This window comes from Budorcas taxicolor, chromosome 12 (assembly GCF_023091745.1).
Source record: "Budorcas taxicolor isolate Tak-1 chromosome 12, Takin1.1, whole genome shotgun sequence".
Lineage (NCBI taxonomy): Eukaryota > Metazoa > Chordata > Mammalia > Artiodactyla > Bovidae > Budorcas > Budorcas taxicolor.
In genome coordinates, this window is record NC_068921.1 from 15,378,105 (window position 1) to 15,398,163 (window position 20,059).

At 41.1% G+C, this 20,059-nt stretch overlaps 1 protein-coding gene across 2 annotated transcripts in view; it reads left to right on the forward strand.

Moving 5' to 3' along the window:
• The window catches only part of GPALPP1 (GPALPP motifs containing 1), a 33,026-nt gene that overhangs the window by 623 nt on the left and 12,344 nt on the right, over window positions 1–20,059 (forward strand). Inside the window, exons 2-6 of one of the 2 annotated variants that reach the window (XM_052650078.1) lie at window positions 6,478–6,610; window positions 7,645–7,758; window positions 11,779–11,884; window positions 15,810–15,944; window positions 16,850–17,014. In XM_052650078.1, the coding sequence (XP_052506038.1) occupies window positions 6,478–6,610; window positions 7,645–7,758; window positions 11,779–11,884; window positions 15,810–15,944; window positions 16,850–17,014 (653 nt within the window). The remainder of the gene's footprint in view (window positions 1–6,477; window positions 6,611–7,644; window positions 7,759–11,778; window positions 11,885–15,809; window positions 15,945–16,849; window positions 17,015–20,059) is intronic. The other variant, XM_052650080.1, reaches the window with a different exon arrangement.

The window sequence follows — 20,059 nt, forward strand, 5'->3', positions numbered from 1 at the left end:
CATGTTTCCACCTAGAGGTTTCTTTCCAGATCTTGTTTTCACTATGGTTTTTAAAAAGTTAGGTGTTTATTTTACCAAGGAAAGTTCCCTTCAACAATGACTAAAGAAAAGTTTTATTTAGCACACAGGTTTGAGATGGACCAAATTAATTTTATTTGACTACTCTGGAAAACTGAATTTTGAGAATTGTCCCCTGAGATCATGTTTTAAAACTGGAGTGCAGATGTTTTCTTGAGACAAGTCCCAACATCCAGATACTGCTTTGTGGAAGCTGAGTGGAACCTGAACCTTTCTTACTCTGACTTTATTCTCTTCATCTGCAGTGACCTTCATACCACTCATCTCAGCTACATTTGCAATCACACACCGGGCCTTATTCCATTTCTGAAAGCTTTTTTGGGGAGGGAGGAAGGCACCTCGTAGCTTGTGGGATCTTATTTCCATGACCAGGAATTGAACCCAGGCCCTCCACAGTGAGACCACAGATTTGCAGTCCTAACCACTGGACCACCAGGGATTTTCCACATCGCTGAAAACTTCAGTGTCATTCTCAGCCAGAACCCCATCATTCTTCTTGGTTACTCTCATTGTTCAGTCGCTAAGTGGTGTCCGACTCTTTGCGACCCCATGGACTGCAGCATGCCAGGCTCCCCTGTCCTCCACTATCTCCCAGAGTTTGCTCAAATTCATGTCCATTGAGTCAGTGATTTTATCTAACCATCTCATTCTCTACTGCCCTTTTCTTTTGCCTTCAATCTTTCCCAGCTTCAGGGTCTTTTCCAGTGAGTCGGCTCTTTGCTTCAGGTGGCCAAAGGATTGGAGCTTCAGCTTCAGCATCGATCCTTCCAGTGAATATTTCAGGGCTGATTTCCTTTAGGATTGACTGGTTTGATCACCTTGCTGTCCGCGGGACTCTTAAGAGTCTTCTCCAGCACCACAGTTCGAAAGCATCAGTTTTTCAGTGCTCAGCCTTTTTATGGTCCAGCTCTCACGTCCACAAATGACTACTGGAAGAACCATAGCTTTGACTGTACAGACCTTTGTCAGCAAAGTGATATCTCTGCTTTTTAATATGCTTGGTTACTCTCATCACAGTTTTTTTTTTTTTTATTATTTTTGGTTTTAGTCTCATTGAGCCTCTCTGCCTCAGTCCTGGCGGGCCTCCTTCCTTTTATTGTTTCTGTCCCTGCTTTACTTAGCCTCTGTGGTCCATCCATTTGTCCCTTCTCTTGTCAGTGTCTTCCACTGCCTTTTCCCATCCAGTAATTCTGTAAATCCGTCTGACAAAAATTCCACCCTGGCTCAGTCCAGATGTTCACCTCTAGTGGACCACACCCAGGCTTCCACATGCTGCTAGATGAAACCTCGCCCCTCCACAGGCTACTGCTGCTACAAACCATAATCTCCTCCCTGGCTGGGTCCTCAGCTCTGCCCTGCCATCCTGTGATGTCTTCCCACACAGCTCTCCGCCCCAGTGATCAGCTTTGACTTTTTAAAGCCTACTCTTTGTTCTTTAGCCTCTCCCTCCATCACAGAAAAAGTAGATACCATCTTAAAAAAAACTTCCTCACTTTTCTGGTACTATGCCTAAAAACTCTCCTGCATCTCTGCCCAGCTCTTTCAGCTTCCCTTTGATTGTAGTGGAAGAGGGGAACTACCTCCTTCCAAGGCTAATCATTCCATTTTTACTCAAAACCCCTTCCCTCACTTCTCCTGGGGGTTCTTTGCCTTTGACATTTAAGTGGAACGTTCAGATCGTTCCCATCTTCCTGAGGACTACTCCACATCCCCCTGTAGCTGCTGCTGTCTCTCTCTGACCAACTCTGGACCTTCACCGTTTTCTTCTTAACCCACCTGGCTTCTGTTCTTCCCAGTCCACGGAGACTGCTCTCACCAATTTCACCGTGAAAATAAGCAATCCGCCAGTTGTCTCTCAGCACCTTTTTTCATTAATAGCTTTTTCTATTTACATATTTATTTTTGGATTCACTGGGTCTTCATTGCAGCTTGCAGGCTTTCTCTGGTTGTGACGAGCCGGGCCTACTCTAGTTGCGGTGCGTGGGCTTCTCACTGCTCCAGGGTACGTGACTTCAGTAGTTGCTGCACGTGGACTCGGTCGCTGTGGTTCATGACCTCTAGAGTACGGGCTCAGTAGCTCTGATGCACAGGACCAGAGATTGAACCCAGGTCCCCTGCATTGGCAGGCAGATTCTTAACCACTGAACCGCTCAGGAAGTCCTTCTCAGCAACTTGTTGCTAAATTCAAGGCACTCTTTTCAGTCCTGACCTTGCTTGACCTCACAGCAACATCCCCCCACCCCCACCCCCGCCACTCCCACTCCCATGATCCCTCCTTCTTTCCCCTCTTGGCTCCAGCCACTCTGAGCACATTTCTAAATGCGTCAGCCCCTTCGGCTTGGAGGTCATTGCAGGTGCTTTTCCCTGTGCGTGGACCACGTTTACCCCAACCCACACTCCCTTTGCCCAGCTAACTCAGTTTCATCCTTTGACCTCAGCCCACCCAGCGCTCTTTGTAGGCAGCTTTCTCTGATGTCACTACCTACTCCCATCAAAAGATACTTGGATGCTCCTTCTTGGTATTTCTGTGACTTAAGCCTGTCACAGGATCAGCAAGCTTTTCCTGGACCAGACGGTAAATATTTTAGACTTTGCCTGTCAATAGGCAAAATCAAGATTTTTGTGAAAGTCTGTATGAAACAAAAGAGAAAACAAATTTCCACAAAATTTTTTAAGTCTTCATTGAATTTATTACAATGTAGCTTCTGTTTTATGTTTTGATTTTTTGGCTGAGAGGCACATGGGATCTTCACTCCCTTACCAGGGATTGAACCCCCTTCATTGGAAGGTGCAGTCTTAAGCTTGGGACCACTAGGCAAGTCCCTAAATTTTTACTGTTGAAATTGAAAACATAATATGAGTGTAATTCTTTTGTCGTATAAATGTACTAGTGAGAAGAATGGAATTGCTTTAGAGGGAATAGCATTTTACTTAATTGGTGTTCAGAGTCAGTGTTTCCTGTTACGATCAGTCACTGATCTGTAAAGAGGTTTGATGTGCTATATACTGAGTCCTTCTTTTTGTATCTGCATAATTCTGTCTGATAGATATTACAAGGGGAACATAATGGAATATATAAGACATAATCTGTATTCTTATGGAAGTTGTAATCTATTGGTAAAATTACCACTGAGGTGGGAGAGCTGCCTTAATAACATGCATCACTGCTCTAGGAGTGAGATGGAATTGTTCATTACAGGCACCTAAAACAGTATTTTGAGACATTTTCTATAGTTCTATAAAAAAGTGAAGCCAGGCATATCCTCAATTTTATTAGAAAGTCTGTTATGGTGCTTATATTGTACTAACTTATGTTTTCAATATTCTTTTTTTAATATTACCATTTCTTAGTATTATCTTATTGTGTAATAATTATTTGTTTTGACACAACCCAAATGGAAAATCAAGAATTATATTCTGAATGTTACTTTTTTACATTATTTTTCCTGGGATCATTTTTTTAAAAAATAAGGCCTTACATTCTTCTCAGAGGAGTTTTGTCTTCGTCTGTTTATTCCCATCTTTAAACATATATCCCATGTGTTTCTTTAAAAATTCAAGGCAGATTCATCTCTTAGTTATAATACAGCGCATGTTTAACCCACTTAACCTTTTAATCATTTGAACTTTACAAAAGAGTATTAAAACCTCATCTTGATTGGAATCAACCCAAAATTAGCCAGTAGTGTCAAATCGACAAATTACATTGATAACACCCATATATAAGAAAAGAAAGGAGCAAAAGAGAAAAAAAATAAAGGAAAAAGAAAAAACTTCCCTCCTTAATATTTAGAAACAAGAAGATGGAAAGAACCAATCATGGGAATGAAATGTAATCTCTTAATCTCTTTCAAGGGATTCCCTGGTAGCTCAGACTGTAAAGTGTCTGTCTGCAGTGTGGGGGACCTGGGTTCGATCCCTGGGTCAGGAAGACCCCCTGGAGAAGGAAATGGCACCCCACTCCAGTACTCTTGCCTGGAAAATCCCGTGGACGGAGGAGCCTGGTAGGCCACAAGTCCACAGGGTCACACAGAGTCAGACACGACTGAGTGACTCCACTTTAACTTTTAACTTTCATGTCTTTCATGTTAAACTATGACCCGCCCCCCCTAGAATTTTGAAGAAAGGATTATGTGTGGAAGGTGGTGTTCTCCACTTGCTATATTGTAAAAGGTGCTTTCTCTGGGATTAGTGCTACATACAGAGATAAACCAGAAATCAGTAAGGGCATTATTCATCACAATCAGAAGTCATATGTAATCTCCATTTATGGTTGAGGAACGTTTACATACTAAGACATTAACTATTCTGCAATCTTAAACAGCAGTGGGAGACACAAGTTCTGTCCCTTAATTCTTAATGTTTTCTGCCTTGTGCTGCTTGATTGTTCTTTTCTAGGCATGCTGTGTTACAAATTTAGCATTTTTTGTCCTAAAAGTCCTTCCTTTATTTAATGATATATAGAAGAAAATGTATCCAATTTGTTAAGATAGGGACTTCCCTGGCAGTCCAGCGGTTAAGACTCCACATTTCCACCGCTGGGGGCATGGGTTCAATCCCAGGTGGGAGAACTGAGATCTCACATGCTGTGCAGCACAGCCAAAAATCAGTCAGTCAGTCTTATTTAAAAGAAAAAAAGGGAGGGCATGGCATGGGAAGATTAAATAACATTCAGATCACACAGCTAATAAGCAGCTGAGCTGGAATTCATGGCTAGAGTCTGACCCCAAAGCATACAGCGTAACTAACGCCTTTATACCATCAGGTTTTGTCTTGTCACTTTGCTCTCTTTGCTTTAGCCACCCTGGCCGCTTTGTCCCTCAAGCACTTCAAGCTTGTTCTCTCCGTAGGACCTTTGCAGCAGTGATTCCCCCATCTAGAATGTTCTTCCCTCAGATTGTTCCATGGCCACTGTCATCATTTAAGTCTCCGTACAAATGTCTTCTCAGGGGACCTTCCCTGACCTCTGTCTTTAAAATTACCCTCCCACATGTTCACAGTCACCTTTTTAATTTATTTTCTAAGTTATGTCTCTAGAAGTATTTACTCAATAAACATTTGTTGAATGTTGACCCTTTGTTGAATGTTGTTTGGTGTAGTGATTAAGAGGCTCATATCATAATTCCTCTGTTTAGTTGTGTAGAATTGGGCAAGATACTATCTCTTTGCCTTAGTCTCCTTGTCTGCGAGATAGACTACTGTCCTAATAAGGTTGTTGTCAGAATTAAGTAGGTAAATGCACAGAAGTTTCTCTTAAGTTCTTGCTGTTGTTAATACTGAGTGAATAGCATACCTGGAAAGCTCTTTGGAAAACCATATTTCCAAGTCCTCCGCCAGGCCAACTGAGTCAAAATCTCTGGGGCAAGGGCCCAGGAATCTCTTTTTTTTTTTTTTTTTTTAATATTTTGGTGAATTTATTAAACATCCAGGCTTGAGAACTACAGCAGTAGAGTTTTGGCATCACTGCTCAGAATCGACATAGACAATTTTGTGTGTGTAACGTCTTGCAATAATAATTTTTGCTGAGCCATAGAGTAGGAGCAGTTGGCTCTGTAAGTGGGCCCAGAAGACCATTATCCCTCCTTCAGCATCCCCACCCCAGTGAAGCCTCATTCTCTTCTCTGAGTCTCTGTCAGGAAGGAGCAGAATTTAGAGTGTGTCTGCCCTTGTCTCTGTTTGGAAATAACCTTGAACAGAAAACTAACTGAGAAGTATGATAATGCTAGTAAAGATATTTTTTAAAGTGGTGATTCTTAGAAACCAGAATGAAGAATTTTGATTTTTAACGTATTAAAGTATGAAATGGCAGATTTGTTGTTTGGTTAGCTCCCGTGATGTATTATCTACCATATGTTGTCTGTTATTAAAAAAAAATCATGAAACCATTTGGCAGTTGCACCAACCAATATCACAACCAATGCAAAAACTGTAAGATGTCAGGGAGATTACATGCTGTTGCTGTAAGTTCAGGTTTTAAAGTTTTCGTGAATCTCATAGTTAACGCTGTATAAGATATGATCTCTGCCTTCCTGGAGTTGGAAAGACTAAACTACTATACAGAACAAGAGCAAACGAGATTAAAGTCCGTAATAAATGATAGCCTGCCAGTGCTGTGAATTTCAGAAAATAAAGTGTGAAATGTCAGTTCAGGCAGCAGTCCCCAGCCTTTTTGGTACCAGGGACCCATTTCGGGGAAGACAGTTTTTCCACAGATGGGGTAGGGGGGTGATTTTGGAGTGATTTCAAGCACGTTGCATTTATTGTGCACTTTATTATTAGTACATGTGCCCCCAGCCCAGATCATCAGACATTCGATCCTGAAGGTTGAGGACCCCTGAGCTGGGAGATTCACTGAAACAGTTGTGATTACTTACGACAAACACAAGACATCTTTTTCAGTTGCAGGACCAGCTCTGCCTCCTAATTATAAAAGCAGTAGTTCAGAATCATCAGACAGCGACGAGGACAGTAGTTCTTTATCTGAAGAAGGAAATCAAGAATCTGAAGACGACGACACTGGTCCACCAGCACGGTCAGTCCGTTATTACATTAAATGGTAAACCAAGCTCCAAATCTGGTACATATTGGTTAGAGTAGGTAGCTGGAAAGGGGCTTCCCTGGTGGCTCAGATTGTTAAGAATCTGCCTGCAGTGCAGGAGACCCAGGTTCAATCCCAGGTTCACACCCTGGGAACACACCCTGGAGGAGGAAATGGCAACCCATTCCAGTATTCTTGCCTGGAGAATCCCATGGACGGAGGAGCCTGGTGGGCTACCGTCCGTGGGGTCGCAAAAGAGTCAGACACAACTGAGCAACTAACGCTTTCCCTTTACTTTCTCAAGGAGCTATCATAACCTGTATTTATACAGCACAAGGAGAAGTCACTTCATATTTCATTTCCTCATGAACTATACCTTTTATAGAAAAATATATCTTAGTAGTATATAGCTCCAGAGATATCTAGAATTTCAATAAACGCCTTATATAAAGGATTTTTCCATAAGGTATTATTGAAGTGATTAAATATTCTGAGTAAACCATACATTTTTTAAAAATTGTATGTGCAGTGTGTGCCTTTTGTTTAAGTAAATGAATTCCCTCTGACCTAGCCTTACTCAACAGAGGCCCATGTAGATAAGAAATCAAATCTTTATTATTGGATAGCAAGGGTTTTTTTTTTAATGCATTTTAATGACTAAGGGACAAAAATAGCAACCCTTACAAAAGTGAATTTAAAAGCCAATGTCATAAATTCTTTGCTTAAAAATATCTTGCAAGTAGAATATTTGAAACTTCACTGATTAGAGTCTTTATCAACACAGAAAATATAGAAAATTGATACACTACTGCTGTAAAGAAGTAACCAGTCTCTATTTTAGACCTCAAGTGAATTCCCGGAAAAGATTAATATAAGATCTGTGGTAGCTTTTCTTTTTTACTTGGCAAGATAAATTTATTGTTTCAGAGTTTATACAACTAAGTTGAAGTTAATATGCCTTTAAAAATTAAAATTTCCCTATGAAAAAGCTTCTGACATACATGCACAAAATTACACTATGTTTTCAGAAAACTGAGGAGAAATCAAGATGACGATGATGATGATGATGATGATGATGATGAAGGGTTTTTTGGACCAGCTCTTCCTCCTGGGTTTAAAAAGCAAGATGATTCTCCTCCACGGTAAGAGTGTGTACCCTTTCATGACGTCTTTCCTCGTGTCTGTTAATTCAGTAAAGAGTTGTCTGAAATTGTTTTTTTGTTTGTTTGTTTTGCTTTTTAATTTTATTTTTTTGGCTGCGTTGGGTCTTATTAGTTGCGACATGTGTGATCTAGTTCCCTGACAGGATCGAACCTGGGCCACCTGCATTGTGAGCTCAGAGTCTTAACCACTGGACCACCAGCGAAGTCCCTGAAATTGTTTTTTAACTTCTATGTTTATAACATTTGAAATACATTTGAAGTGAAAGAAAAAATTTTTTAATCCACATAAGAAAAATAATTATTTACATGTTTATGACACTTAACAATTCATGAAAAACACTCACATCTCTTATTTGATACTCACAACAGCGTTCTGTGACAGGTTGGGTGAAACGTGACCCTTCCCCCACCCTCCCCCTTTTTTTTAACAAAGTTTCACATATAGCCAATGACTAGAATTCTGGTATTTGATCTTTTTTTTTTTCTTTCTTTCTTTCTTTTTTTGGCTGCACCACTTGACATATGAGATCCTGGTTCCCCAACCAGGGATCTAATTCAGACATCTTCTTAATTATTTATTGAAAGAACAGACAAATCCCTATGTACCAAATTACACAGTTAACTTAACCTCAAATGTGTCATCCATGGATTAAGATAGCAACACAACCCTTACAGAATTGCCACGGTGATGGAGATGTCGTATCTGTATACATATATAAACGTATGATTCTTCTGTAGTGCCTCGCACAGAATAAACATATAGTAAATATTGTCTTCTCGAAATTACAAAATTTTTAAATGCTGAATATGAAATTGCACACCAAATTGTTAATAATTCATAACAGTATATCCCAGTGTGCAAGAACAAGTAGGAAGGGCTGTTGCACATTTTATATTCAGAGGTTGTAATCACAATTGTCAGCTTCTAATTTTCATATAACTTTCTGGAAGTAACTGCCTCTGACTATAACTCAAAAAAACACTTTTTGTTGTAAATGTAAAATAGTTTTTGTAATGGTGTCTGCAAATAAAAGGGTGCTTATTATTAAAAATAAGAAATAAGAGGGCTGGGCAATCCGTGGCTGTTTTTGTATGGCCCCCAAGCTAAGAATGATCATTAGGGGGCCATCATGGGAAATAGATGGGGAAACAGTGGAAACAGTGTCAGACTTTATTTGTTTGGGCTCCAAAATCACTGCAGATGGTGACTGTAGCCATGAAATTAAAAGACACTTACTCCTTGGAAGAAAAGTTATCACCAACCTAAATAGCATATTCAAAATTAGAGACATTACTTTGCCAGCTAAGGTCCCTCTAGTCAAGGCTATGGTTTTTCCAGTGGTCATGTATGGATGTGAGAGTTCGACTGTGAAAAAGGCAGAGCGCTGAAGAATTGATGCTTTTGAACTGTGGTGTTGGAGAAGACCTTGAGAGTCCCTTGGACTGCAAGGAGATCCAACCAATCCATTCTGAAGGAGATCAGCCCTGGGATTTCTTTGGAAGAAATAATGCTAAAGCTGAAACTCCAGTACTTTGGCCACCTCATGCAAAGAGTTGACTCATTGGAAAAGACTTTGATGCTGGGAGGGATTGGGCGCAGGAGGAGAAGGGGATGACAGAGGATGAGATGGCTGGATGGCATCACTGACTCGATGGACGTGAATCTGAGTGAACTCCGGGAGTTGGTGATGGACAGGGAGGCCTGGTGTGCTGCGATCCATGGCGTCGCAAAGAGTCGGACACGACTGAGCGACTGAACTGAACTGAACTGAAAAGGCAAAGACAAATATTTGGCAGAGACCGAATGTGGCCCTCAGAGCATAACATTTTCTGCCTGGCTTTTTATGGGAAACTTGCTGACTGCTGGGATGTAACATTCCTTTCAAGAAGATAGTTATTAGAGGCACAGCAGTTTCTTGAGAATTCTGTCTTGACGATAATATATGTTTGAAATAAACAGGTGGTAGGATATATTGGAAGCAAAACCTTCCATAAGCCTGTAGCATGCCATGGTTATGTTCCTTTACTATATTTTAAGAGTGTATGTTTTAGTAATTTTATCCTCACAAAATTCCCCAAGGCCAGAGAATTGAGCTGTACTTGCATTTGTAGATCTGCTAGAAACTCAGAAAAAACTCTTAGAGCACTTTCTTATACTTTATAAATGACAACTGATTTGATCTCTCTTAATACCACACTTCTGCATTTTTCATATGTACAATTGTTTCTGTTCATAGCAGTTTTATGAACCAAGACAAGAGGTGACTAAGTGGCCAGGATCAGAACCCAGACCTTGAGACTCTAGTACTGTTTTTGCCCTGCTGGGAAACCTGTGTGTAAGACTCTGATTGAACGTAGTGCCATCTGGAAAATTCAGCTTAGGACATTGCTGCCATCTTGGTTGGTCCCACTAACACAGGGACATCTCTGGAAAAGAGCAAAGATAGAATGGAGAAACTTAGCAGTATGAAAGAGAGTAGAAAGTATCATTCCTCTTTTTGTTTTTTCCACACAAAAAGTAGCTCTCTTTTGAAGACCCAGAATTTCAGCAAGTTTTCTCTTTTGAACAGATGTTAGTTGCCTCAGACTGTGGCAGTAGGGCAACTTGAAAGAAAATGAACTTTGACATCAGATAGACCGGGGTTTCAAACTCCAGCTCTGGGCACTTCCCTGGCAGTCCAGTGGTTAAGCCTCCATGCTTCCAATGCAGGGGATACAGGTTTGATTCCTGGTTGGGGAACTAGGACCCCACATGCCATGCAGCGTGGCCAAAAAGAAAGCAAAACAACCAAAGCAAAAGCTCCAGTTCTGCCGCATACTAGTTTGTGTTGTCCTTGGGCATCATTTTGCTTAGGTAGAAAATGGAGCAGAACTTTTTTAGGGAAACAGAAAAACGCACTCTCTGGTTGAAATGAGGTTAGCATACTACCGTTTCCTTTCTCTCTCGGTCTCGGGGGAACTATTTTCTTTGTTACACATTTCCACATCATAATTGGGTTGTTAGGATGAAATGTTGGCTTTTATACTGTCTTGACACATGTAACCATAAATTACTAACAGCTGTTGTACGCATTCGCTACATATGTCCTTAAGACTCCATTTGTACTTAAGTAGTTGTAACTGTAATTAAAATGCCACTAAGGTATTTTTCAGTGGACAGTGACTATCAAAACCGAAAGTCACGGCACAAGATAAAAAGATCTTCACAGGCTTTAGTCCATAATACATAATAAGGATTCTTTTTTTTTTTTTTTTGGTCTTTATTTTTATTTACCATAGTTCCTTTAGGAAGTAGGTTTATACCACTGCCACAGAGGTTGAGAATTACTAGTTTAGCATCTAATCATTAACTAATAAATAGAAAATTAAAGTGTAGAAATTAAATTTTTTATGATACTCAGTGAAAAAATGCTGGGTTTATTGTTTAATGGCTCAGTTGTGTCTGACTCTTTACAACCCCAGGGACGGCAGCACGCCAGGCTTCTCTGTCCATCACCAGTCCCAGAGCCTGCTCAAACTCACACCCATCAAGTCTAACGGTGATGCCATCCGACCATCTCGTCCTCTGTCGCTCTCTTCTCCTCCTGCCTTCTATCTTTACCAGCATCAGGGGCTTTTCTAATGAGTCGACTCTTTGCATCAGGTGGCCAGAGTATTGGAGCTTCAGCTTCAGCATCCGTCCTTCCAATGAATATTCAGGGTTGATTTCCTTTAGGATGTACTGGTTGGATCTCCTTGCAGTCCAAGGGACTCTTCAAGAGTCTTCTCCAACACCACAGTTCAGAAGCATCAGTTCTTTGGCACTCAGCCTTCTTTATGGTTCAACTCTCACATCCATTCATGAATTCTAAGTTACAGAGTAAAAATAACACATTGAATAAGATTCTCATTTTCCACATTTGTCATTATTATCTGGCTTTTTATTATTTGTGTGAGCTTTTACTGAAAAGTAAAAGTCAACTGAAAGCTGACTTTTTAAAGGTACGTTTTATTTTTCAGGCCTATGATAGGTCCTGCACTACCACCTGGTTTTCTTAAATCTACACAGAAAAGTGACAAAGGCAGAAGTGATCCAGGACAAGTATCATCATATTTCAACTCTGAGGTTTGGGGATTTTTCTATTAAAGAACAAGATGTAAGAAACTCAAGACTTCACATAGTCATGACTGTAATCATTTGACTCTAATGTAAGATGTGTCATACTCCTACTAATTTAGGATTGTAGCATACGTAGACGAAGTCAAAGGCTGTCACAGACCTGAGATTCTGTTAGGAAAATAACAAGGCAGTCACATGTTGACAGGGTGTGACCAATTCATGCTTCTCATCCTTAAAGGGAAGCTTTTAAGTCCTAGAAAGTAGACTACCATGAACAGTTTAAGGAATCGTTGTGATTTGATACAAAAGAGAGCAAGCTGAGAAATGTTTAAATAGTGAAATAATTATTATAAAATATTGAAATTAACTTTGTCCCACCCAGTTCTGGTACCATTATTTAACAGGATCACTTGTGGGTACATGATGCTTTGAAAAGAAAGAGCCAGTGATTCTGAAATCAAGGAGGAAGTCTATTTTCTTATTAGAAGGCTGCTGCTGATGCTACTAAGTTGCTTCAGTAGTGTCTTACTCTGTGCGACCCCATAGATGGCAGCCCAGCAGGCTCCCCCATCCCTGGGATTCTCCAGGCAAGAACACTGGAGTGGGTTGCCATTTCCTTCTCCAATGCATGAAAGTGAAAATGAAGTCGCTCAGTCGTGTCCGACTCTTAGCGACCCCATGGACTGCAGCCTACCAGGCTCCTCCATCCCTGGGATTTTCCAGGCAAGAGTACTGGAGTGGGGTGCCATTGCCTTCTCCATATTAGAGGGCTAGTCCTTAACAGTGGGTGAGATTTGAAGAATATAATTTGTAATGCATTTTCTCCATATATAGGTACTATTTTCAGCTTCTCCAAAGCCTTATGAAATAATTACGATCTGTATCTTAGAGATGCCAAAAGCCAGAGAAATTGGGTAACTTACTGCAAATAGCACAGTTTCTGCTTAGCAAAGCCAGAACTCAGAGCCCAATTCTTAGGACTTTAAACCACTGTTCAGTCTGCTCTTCTGCAGTGCCTTCCTCTATGTGAATTCATAGACTCCTGTGCATCTCCACTGAGGATTCATCAGTTCCACAGAGGTTGTTACTGAAGGAAACATAATTCAGAGGTTAAGCTCATGAACGCCAGCATTTACTCATTCTTTCGATGAATTACCTAGAATACCTACAGATGATGATAGAACATCTAAGTGTGTCAGGCACTTAGTCACAGATCTGACAACAAGTTCAGTTCCCACCTTCCAAAACGCCCAGGATCCAGCCACTTCGGCTGCCACTTCTGACCCAAGCCAGCTGGTCTTTACGCCTTAGCCCTCGATGCTCCGCTGCCTCTTCTCAACACGGCAGCTGGAGCGGCCCAGAGAAAGTCGGATCGCGGCCGTCACACTCAGAACTAATTTGCTGCTCCCCTCTCTGCATAAAAGCCAGAGTCCTTACCGGGCCCTCTACAGTCTGGCTCCCATTAAACTCACTGGTTTCCTCTTACTTTGATCTGACCACACTGGGCTTCTTGCACCTTAAATATGCCAGGCAGGCTCCTGCCCCTGAGCCTTGATACCTGCTGGCCACATCTCCCCCAGATATTTATGTGGCTGGCTTGCCACCAGCTAGAGCACTTTGAGCTGCTAATAACAGAAAGTCCAACTCACAATGAAGCTTAGTCTCAGCCTTCCTAGTTAGCAAATGGGTTGTTTGTATAACTTCCTGGATGATCTAGAATCTGTATTCCCAAATTAAGGATAATGTGTCTCATACCTAAGATGAGGTCTAGAGATAGGGACACTCCACGGTTGGTTAACTTGATAGCCTCACGAGATCACCCAGCACCCCAGTTTTGTATGCCTTCTCTGTCACTTGCAGTATGTTAATTCCTCTTAGGCCGACCCCTTCCTTATACCAAGAAGTCTGCCAGAGTCCTTAGATTGACACGCAGGTGGCAATGTCCAGACACAGAGGAATGAACCCTATCTTGTATCCCCTTTTTAGGGGGAGGAAAACCTCTCCAGGTTTCCCTTAGGCCTCTCCTCACATTTCTGTGGCCCACACTGAATCATATGCCCATGCTCAAGCCAAACAGTTGGGCACAAGGAGTGAGACCAAAGTGGTTGGCTTAGAGTTATCACCGTTTTCCCCAGGAATTAGAGAAGGTTTTAGTTTCCTGAAAAAAGCATGATTCCAACCAGCATGAACAAACACTGGGTTCTCTTAGCAGTAGTTATTGGTTGGAGCTGTTATAGTCCCTACAAATTTCAGGCCTCTACCTTTATAAAACTATCTCTTATTAGAAGGAAGTGTAAATATCATTAGCTTATCCCATCATCCTAAATGTCAGCACTCTATTGATATTACGTTTCTTGTAATTTTTAAAGTTTATTATACCTTTTACATTTGCTTGTTTTATGTCACCAAGTATTATGTTTGTAGGGGGCTATAAATATGTTTAAGATAATGTCTTTGCCATCAAAGAGCTTACTGTTTTTGAGAAAAGCTAAAACATTTAAAGTTAAATCTTTAGCAGTCGAAATAAAGGAAATAATAGTCTGCTGTAGTCAGAGAAGGCAATGGCAGCCCACTCCAGTACTCTTGCCTGGAAAATCCCATGGACGGAGGAACCTGGTAGGCTGCAGTCCATGGGGTCGCTAAGAGTCGGACACGACTGGGCGACTTCACTTTCACTTTTCATTGTCATGCATTGGAGAAGGAAATGGCAACCCACTCCAGTGTTCTTGCCTGGAGAATCCTACGGACGGCAGAGCCTCATGGGCTGCCGTCTATGGGGTCGCACAGAGTCAGACACGACTGAAGTGACGCAGCAGCAGCAGTCTGCTGTAGTATAAGTAGAAGAAATACTGGCTTTGATCTTAGAATATTTACCAGTTTTATAACCTCAGACAAGTTGTTTAATCTTTCCAAGTTTATTTCTCTAAATCCAGGTTTCCTCAAAAAGAAAACAGGAATAATAATGCTATTTCCTGGTTTTATTATGAGGTTCAAATGAGACAAACTCTCTCTCAGTTATTGAGAGAGAGAGAGTGTGTGGCTTAGAATCAGCCATAAGACAAGGTGTAATTATCTAGTTATTTGTACTGAAAACAATTGCTATAAAGGTTCAGAGAAGAAACCGCAGAGATTTACCACTGAGTGGTTAACAGGGAAAGTGTAAACAACACAAAGTAACTCGCCTGGTCCTGGTAGTTGAAAAAATAAGAGGAAGAAACTCCCGGTCCCAGCGGGAGTACAAACATCTTATTGTGATTCATCTTGTTGTTTATCTTATTCTTTCTCCTCCTCGAGGTCAGGGACTATTTTAAACCCTAGTGTATATAGCATCTAACACAGAGTCTTACGTGAAAACCCTTTATTAAAATAATTTACCAAAAACAGTTTGAATTCAATGTTTGCAATAATATTGTGTCTCTAGAGTACTTTGGGCACCAAATGCACCCGTTTGGGCCAGCATTTTGGAAGGCACTGCACAGCATTTCTGTCTCAGTGGACTGTACTAAGTCATGAAGGCTAATATAGCTTCCAAGAATGTCTTATTCATGTGTTTCTTCTTCCAAAGAGCTCTTTCTGTACCAGGAAAGAGAATAGCTTCAACTGTGTCTTCTCTGACCACTTCCCTGGAGTGTTATAGAGGAATTGTGAGGCCACATCTGTGTCCATCAGGAGTAGAGCTGAGTGAGTTAATGAGCTCTGCCGTAGACACAGGGGCCGAGGTGGGACAGATCCCACGCCCTCGGTTTGTGGTCTCCGTTGGGTGCGCTTGACGAAGGCACAGGAAAGGTGCTCAGTGATTAGCCAGTGGCACGGCGTTTGCTCTTTCCTTCTGTTTCTAGGTTATTGGTCTCCGTTAAATTTTGAGTAATTTAGGATCATTTTCTATAATGTGTCGCCCCACACTTGGTTTAAAGGTCCTGTCTTCTTTCAGAAGGAAACGGATAGCAGTGAGGAGGAAGACATTGTCGGGCCGATGCCTGCCAAAGGACCAGTTAACTCCAGTGTAACAGCAGAGTTTGAAAAGAGGGCGCAGAGAATGAAAGAAAAACTGACTAAAGGAGACGATGTAAGTTTCAAATACACAGTACACTTTACTCTGAGGAATTGACCGGATAGATCAAAAATCTCAATTTTGATAACAGACATTTAAAAAATGTCCTCCTGCATGTGTATGTATATAAAAATTTGTTCTCTAGGGTAACTCAGAAGCCATAAAAGGAGAAAACTGACAAATTTGCACAATTAAAAATGACAGTATGGCGAAAGATAACATTAAGTCCAAAGAACAATAAATTAGATGAAAGTATTTATAACATATTTGACAAGAAAAATCAGCCATCTATTAAATCATTTTCTCTTCAGTTCAGTTCAGTTGCTCAGTTGTGTCTGACTCTGTGACCCCATGGACTGCAGCACGCCAGGCCTCCCTGTCCATCACCAACTCCCAGAGTTCACTCAAACTCATGTCATTCGAGTCGGTGATGCCAACCAACCATCTCATCCTGTGTCGTCCCCTCCTCCTTCTGGTTCTGCCTTCCAGTCTTTCCCAGCATCAGAGTCTTTTCCAAGGAATCAGTTCTTCACGTCAGGTGGCCATAGTATTGGAGCTTCAGCTTCAACATCACTCATTCCAATGAGTATTCGGGACTGATCTCCTTCAGAATGGACTGGTTGGATCTCCTTGCAGTCCAAGGGACTCTCAAGAGTCTTCTCCAACACCACAGTTCAAAAGCATCAATTCTTTGGCACTCAGCTTTCTTTATAGTCCAGCTCTCACATCCACACATGACCACTGGGAAAACCATAGCTTTGACTAGACGGGCCTTTGCCTTTCTCTTAATGTCTCTTTCTCTTAACATCTGCCTCAGGTGAGAAGCATAGTCACTTAGGTAGTATTCTACACATATATGCACACATGTCCACACTTTGCAGGCTACTTTTTTTTTGTTAAACTTTTTATTTCTCTTAAAGGATTCATCTAAACCAATTACAAGAGAGTCTTGGATGACTGAACTTCCTCCAGAAATGAAAGACTTTGGTCTCGGGCCCAGAACTTTCAAGAGAAGAGCTGATGGCAAATCTGGAGACCGATCAGTCTGGACCGACACTCCAGCCGACAGGGAAAGGAAAGCTAAGGTGAGAGGGCTTGTGTGTTCCTGTATTTCTGTCCATGTTGGCTCTACTTTGAAAAAAATAGAAGGCAGAATTATTCCAGGGTACTATTTCTTAGCTTATGATTCCAAAGGGAAAAGATTTCCCCTGAAGGAAAGTTATAAGAAAAGAAAGCGACACCAGTTGCTTGCTGTGTATTCACTTATACTGTTTCCCAACAAATTGTCTCATTAAACCTCAAGAGAACCTGGAGACATAAGTTTATTAACCTCATTTTATGAAAGGAGGCACTCTCCCCTATGAGGTCATTTTTTTCTGGAATTAAATGCTGGTAAGTGATGAACAGTAATTCCGTTCTAGACCTTTCTGATTCCAAATCCCCCAGTCTTTATACATCATACTGTCTCATGAAAGTTTCTTTTAAAATATCTTGGAAAAAATCAAGGCACAGATTAACCTAGCAAGTTAAGTGATAGATAGTGACTGTCTCTGAAAATAACGGTAGCTCCAGTGCACTAAACTTCACATTACTGTCAAGATAGGCAAAAAAGCCCTTTCCTTAATACATTTGAATAATTTCCCAAAAAAAAGAAAAAGAAAAACTATGCATAAAATACATCACTATTATTAGATTTTCTTTTCTTGGATTTCTACACTTATTATGAAGTATTCCATTGTTAAGAATCCAGCCCATACTAACTCCTTAAATTCACTTCATCAGAGATTCCAATTTCCTTGAGTTGTGAATGCTATCTTAAATGCTTGACTAATTGGCGCCTTATGGTTATAACTTATCAGTTCTAAATTAAACAGTTCCTTACTTAATTCATGCCCCTAACTCTGTTTGTCTTGTTCATTAGTACCTAGAATTATGAGGATTTCTATTTTCATTCTATAACCAAAAATTGAATGTCTCCTCTGGCAAGCATCATGTTTGGTCACAGGTGACAGAAAAGCTCCTTAAGACACTTTGATTTTCATGAAGAATTGGTTGTGAAATAGTGTTGTTCTTAAAATGTAGATGATATGTGGAAATCACCTCATTTTAGCAGAATATGTGGCAAAACCATAAGTTCTCTTTTGCCCTGAAGATTCAAGGAAATCCGAGAGTTATAATAGACAGGTGAGGTGAACCAAGACACCTGGGGGGAGAGGCGACAGAAGGTGGGGGATAGAAGTGAGCCACACCCTACAGCCTCACTGCTGGGCATATACCCTGAGGAAACTGCCACTGAAAAAGGCATCGTGTTCACTGCAGCACTGTCCACAACAGCTAGGACATGGAAGCAACCTAGATGTCCACCGACAGATGAATGGCTGAAGAGTTCGTGGTATTAATACAAATACATAATGGAATATTACTCAGCCGTAGAAAGGAATGCATTTGAGTCAGTTCTAATGAAGTGGGTGAACCTAGAGCCTGTTACACAGAGTGAAGTAAGTCAGAAAGAGAAGAATTAATATCGCATATTACCATATACACACGGAATCGAGAAAGATGGTACTGATGAATCTATCTGCAGGGCAGCAGCGAAGATGCAGACAGACCAGACTTGTGGACACAGCAGGGGGAGGGGAGGGTGAGACAGATTGAGAGCTTAGCTTGGAAGCACACATTCCCATGTGTCAAATAGGGAGCCAGTCGGGATTTGCTCTGTGACTCAGGGAACTCGCACCGGGGCTCTGTGACAACCTGCCGGGGTCGGGGGAGGTTCCAGAGGGAGGGGACATATATATACCTGCGGTTGATTCATGTTGATGTATGGCAGAAACCAACACAATATTGTAAACCAGTTATCTCCCAATTAATAAATTCAGAAAATTAAAAGATGAGAGCCACACACCGTGAATGACTAGTGTTGGAATGCCTGTCTGCTCTTTCTTAACTGGTCTTTTATAAAAATCACTTACTGGCATTTTTATAATTTCGCCTTTAAGATTGTCTCCAAAAAGACAACTTAATACTTAACACCCTTGCTTACATGGATTTTTTTTTTTAATATTTTTTAAATATTTATTTATTTGGCTTACTCGGGTCTTACTTGCCGCATGGAGAATCTTCCACTGTGGCATGTGGAATGCTTGACTGCAGCACACAGACTCTCCAGTTGTAGCGTGCAGCCTCAGCTGCCCCGTGGCCTGTGGCATCTTAATTCCCCGACCTGGGATTGAACCTGTGTCCCCTGCATTGCAAGGCAGATTCTTGACCACCAGGAAAATCCCTTACATGGACTTGTCATTTGTGCTTTTTTCAGACCTGCTGTTCCTCATTGTGTGTGAGTACATGTCTAGCCTACAGCTAGATATGCAAGAAGTCTTCCTCAAAGGAAAATAACACAGAAAGATGGAAAGAAGAGAAAGTAACCAGTACAGTTGGAACTTAAGATTTTAGGTCCTGTGACTGAGTTCGTTAGATCTAGTCGTTCTTTTTACGGCTGAACGTGTTTTGTTGTATATTTACAACAGACTCACAAAGGGATTATTAATACCCCTTAGATCTTATGTGGTACTGTATCACAGCATGTAATACCGCAGACTTATATTTGTGGTAGAATTTATCACAGAAAGTATCACAGAGCTGTCCTTTATAAAGTGAAGTTGCTCAGTCGTGTCCGACTCTTTTCAACCCCATGGGCCTACCAGGCTCCTCTGTCCATGGAACTTTCCAGGCAAGAGTACTGGAGTGGGTTGCCATTTCCTTCTCCAGAGGATCTTCTCCACCCAGGGATCAAACCTCGGTCTTCCACATTGTAGGCAGACGCCTTACCGTCTGAGCCACCAGGGAAATCCTTTATAAAGTCATGACTAATTTTTGATTTTTGTAATGGATCTTTGTCAAGTTTCCTTTGTTTCTCTCTCCCCAAATATCCTTTTTGTATGTTTTTTCCATCATTTTCCCCCCTTTTTTAAAATTTATTTTATCATCTTACTTTTTATATTTGGTTCCCCAGCATTCATCTCCCTACCACTAATGCCAACATGGCCTAAATGAAATAAGATTAGAAAGAAATGAAAGTGTTATGCATAAACTAATTGAATAAGATCTGTTATGGTCTCACCTCCCAGTCT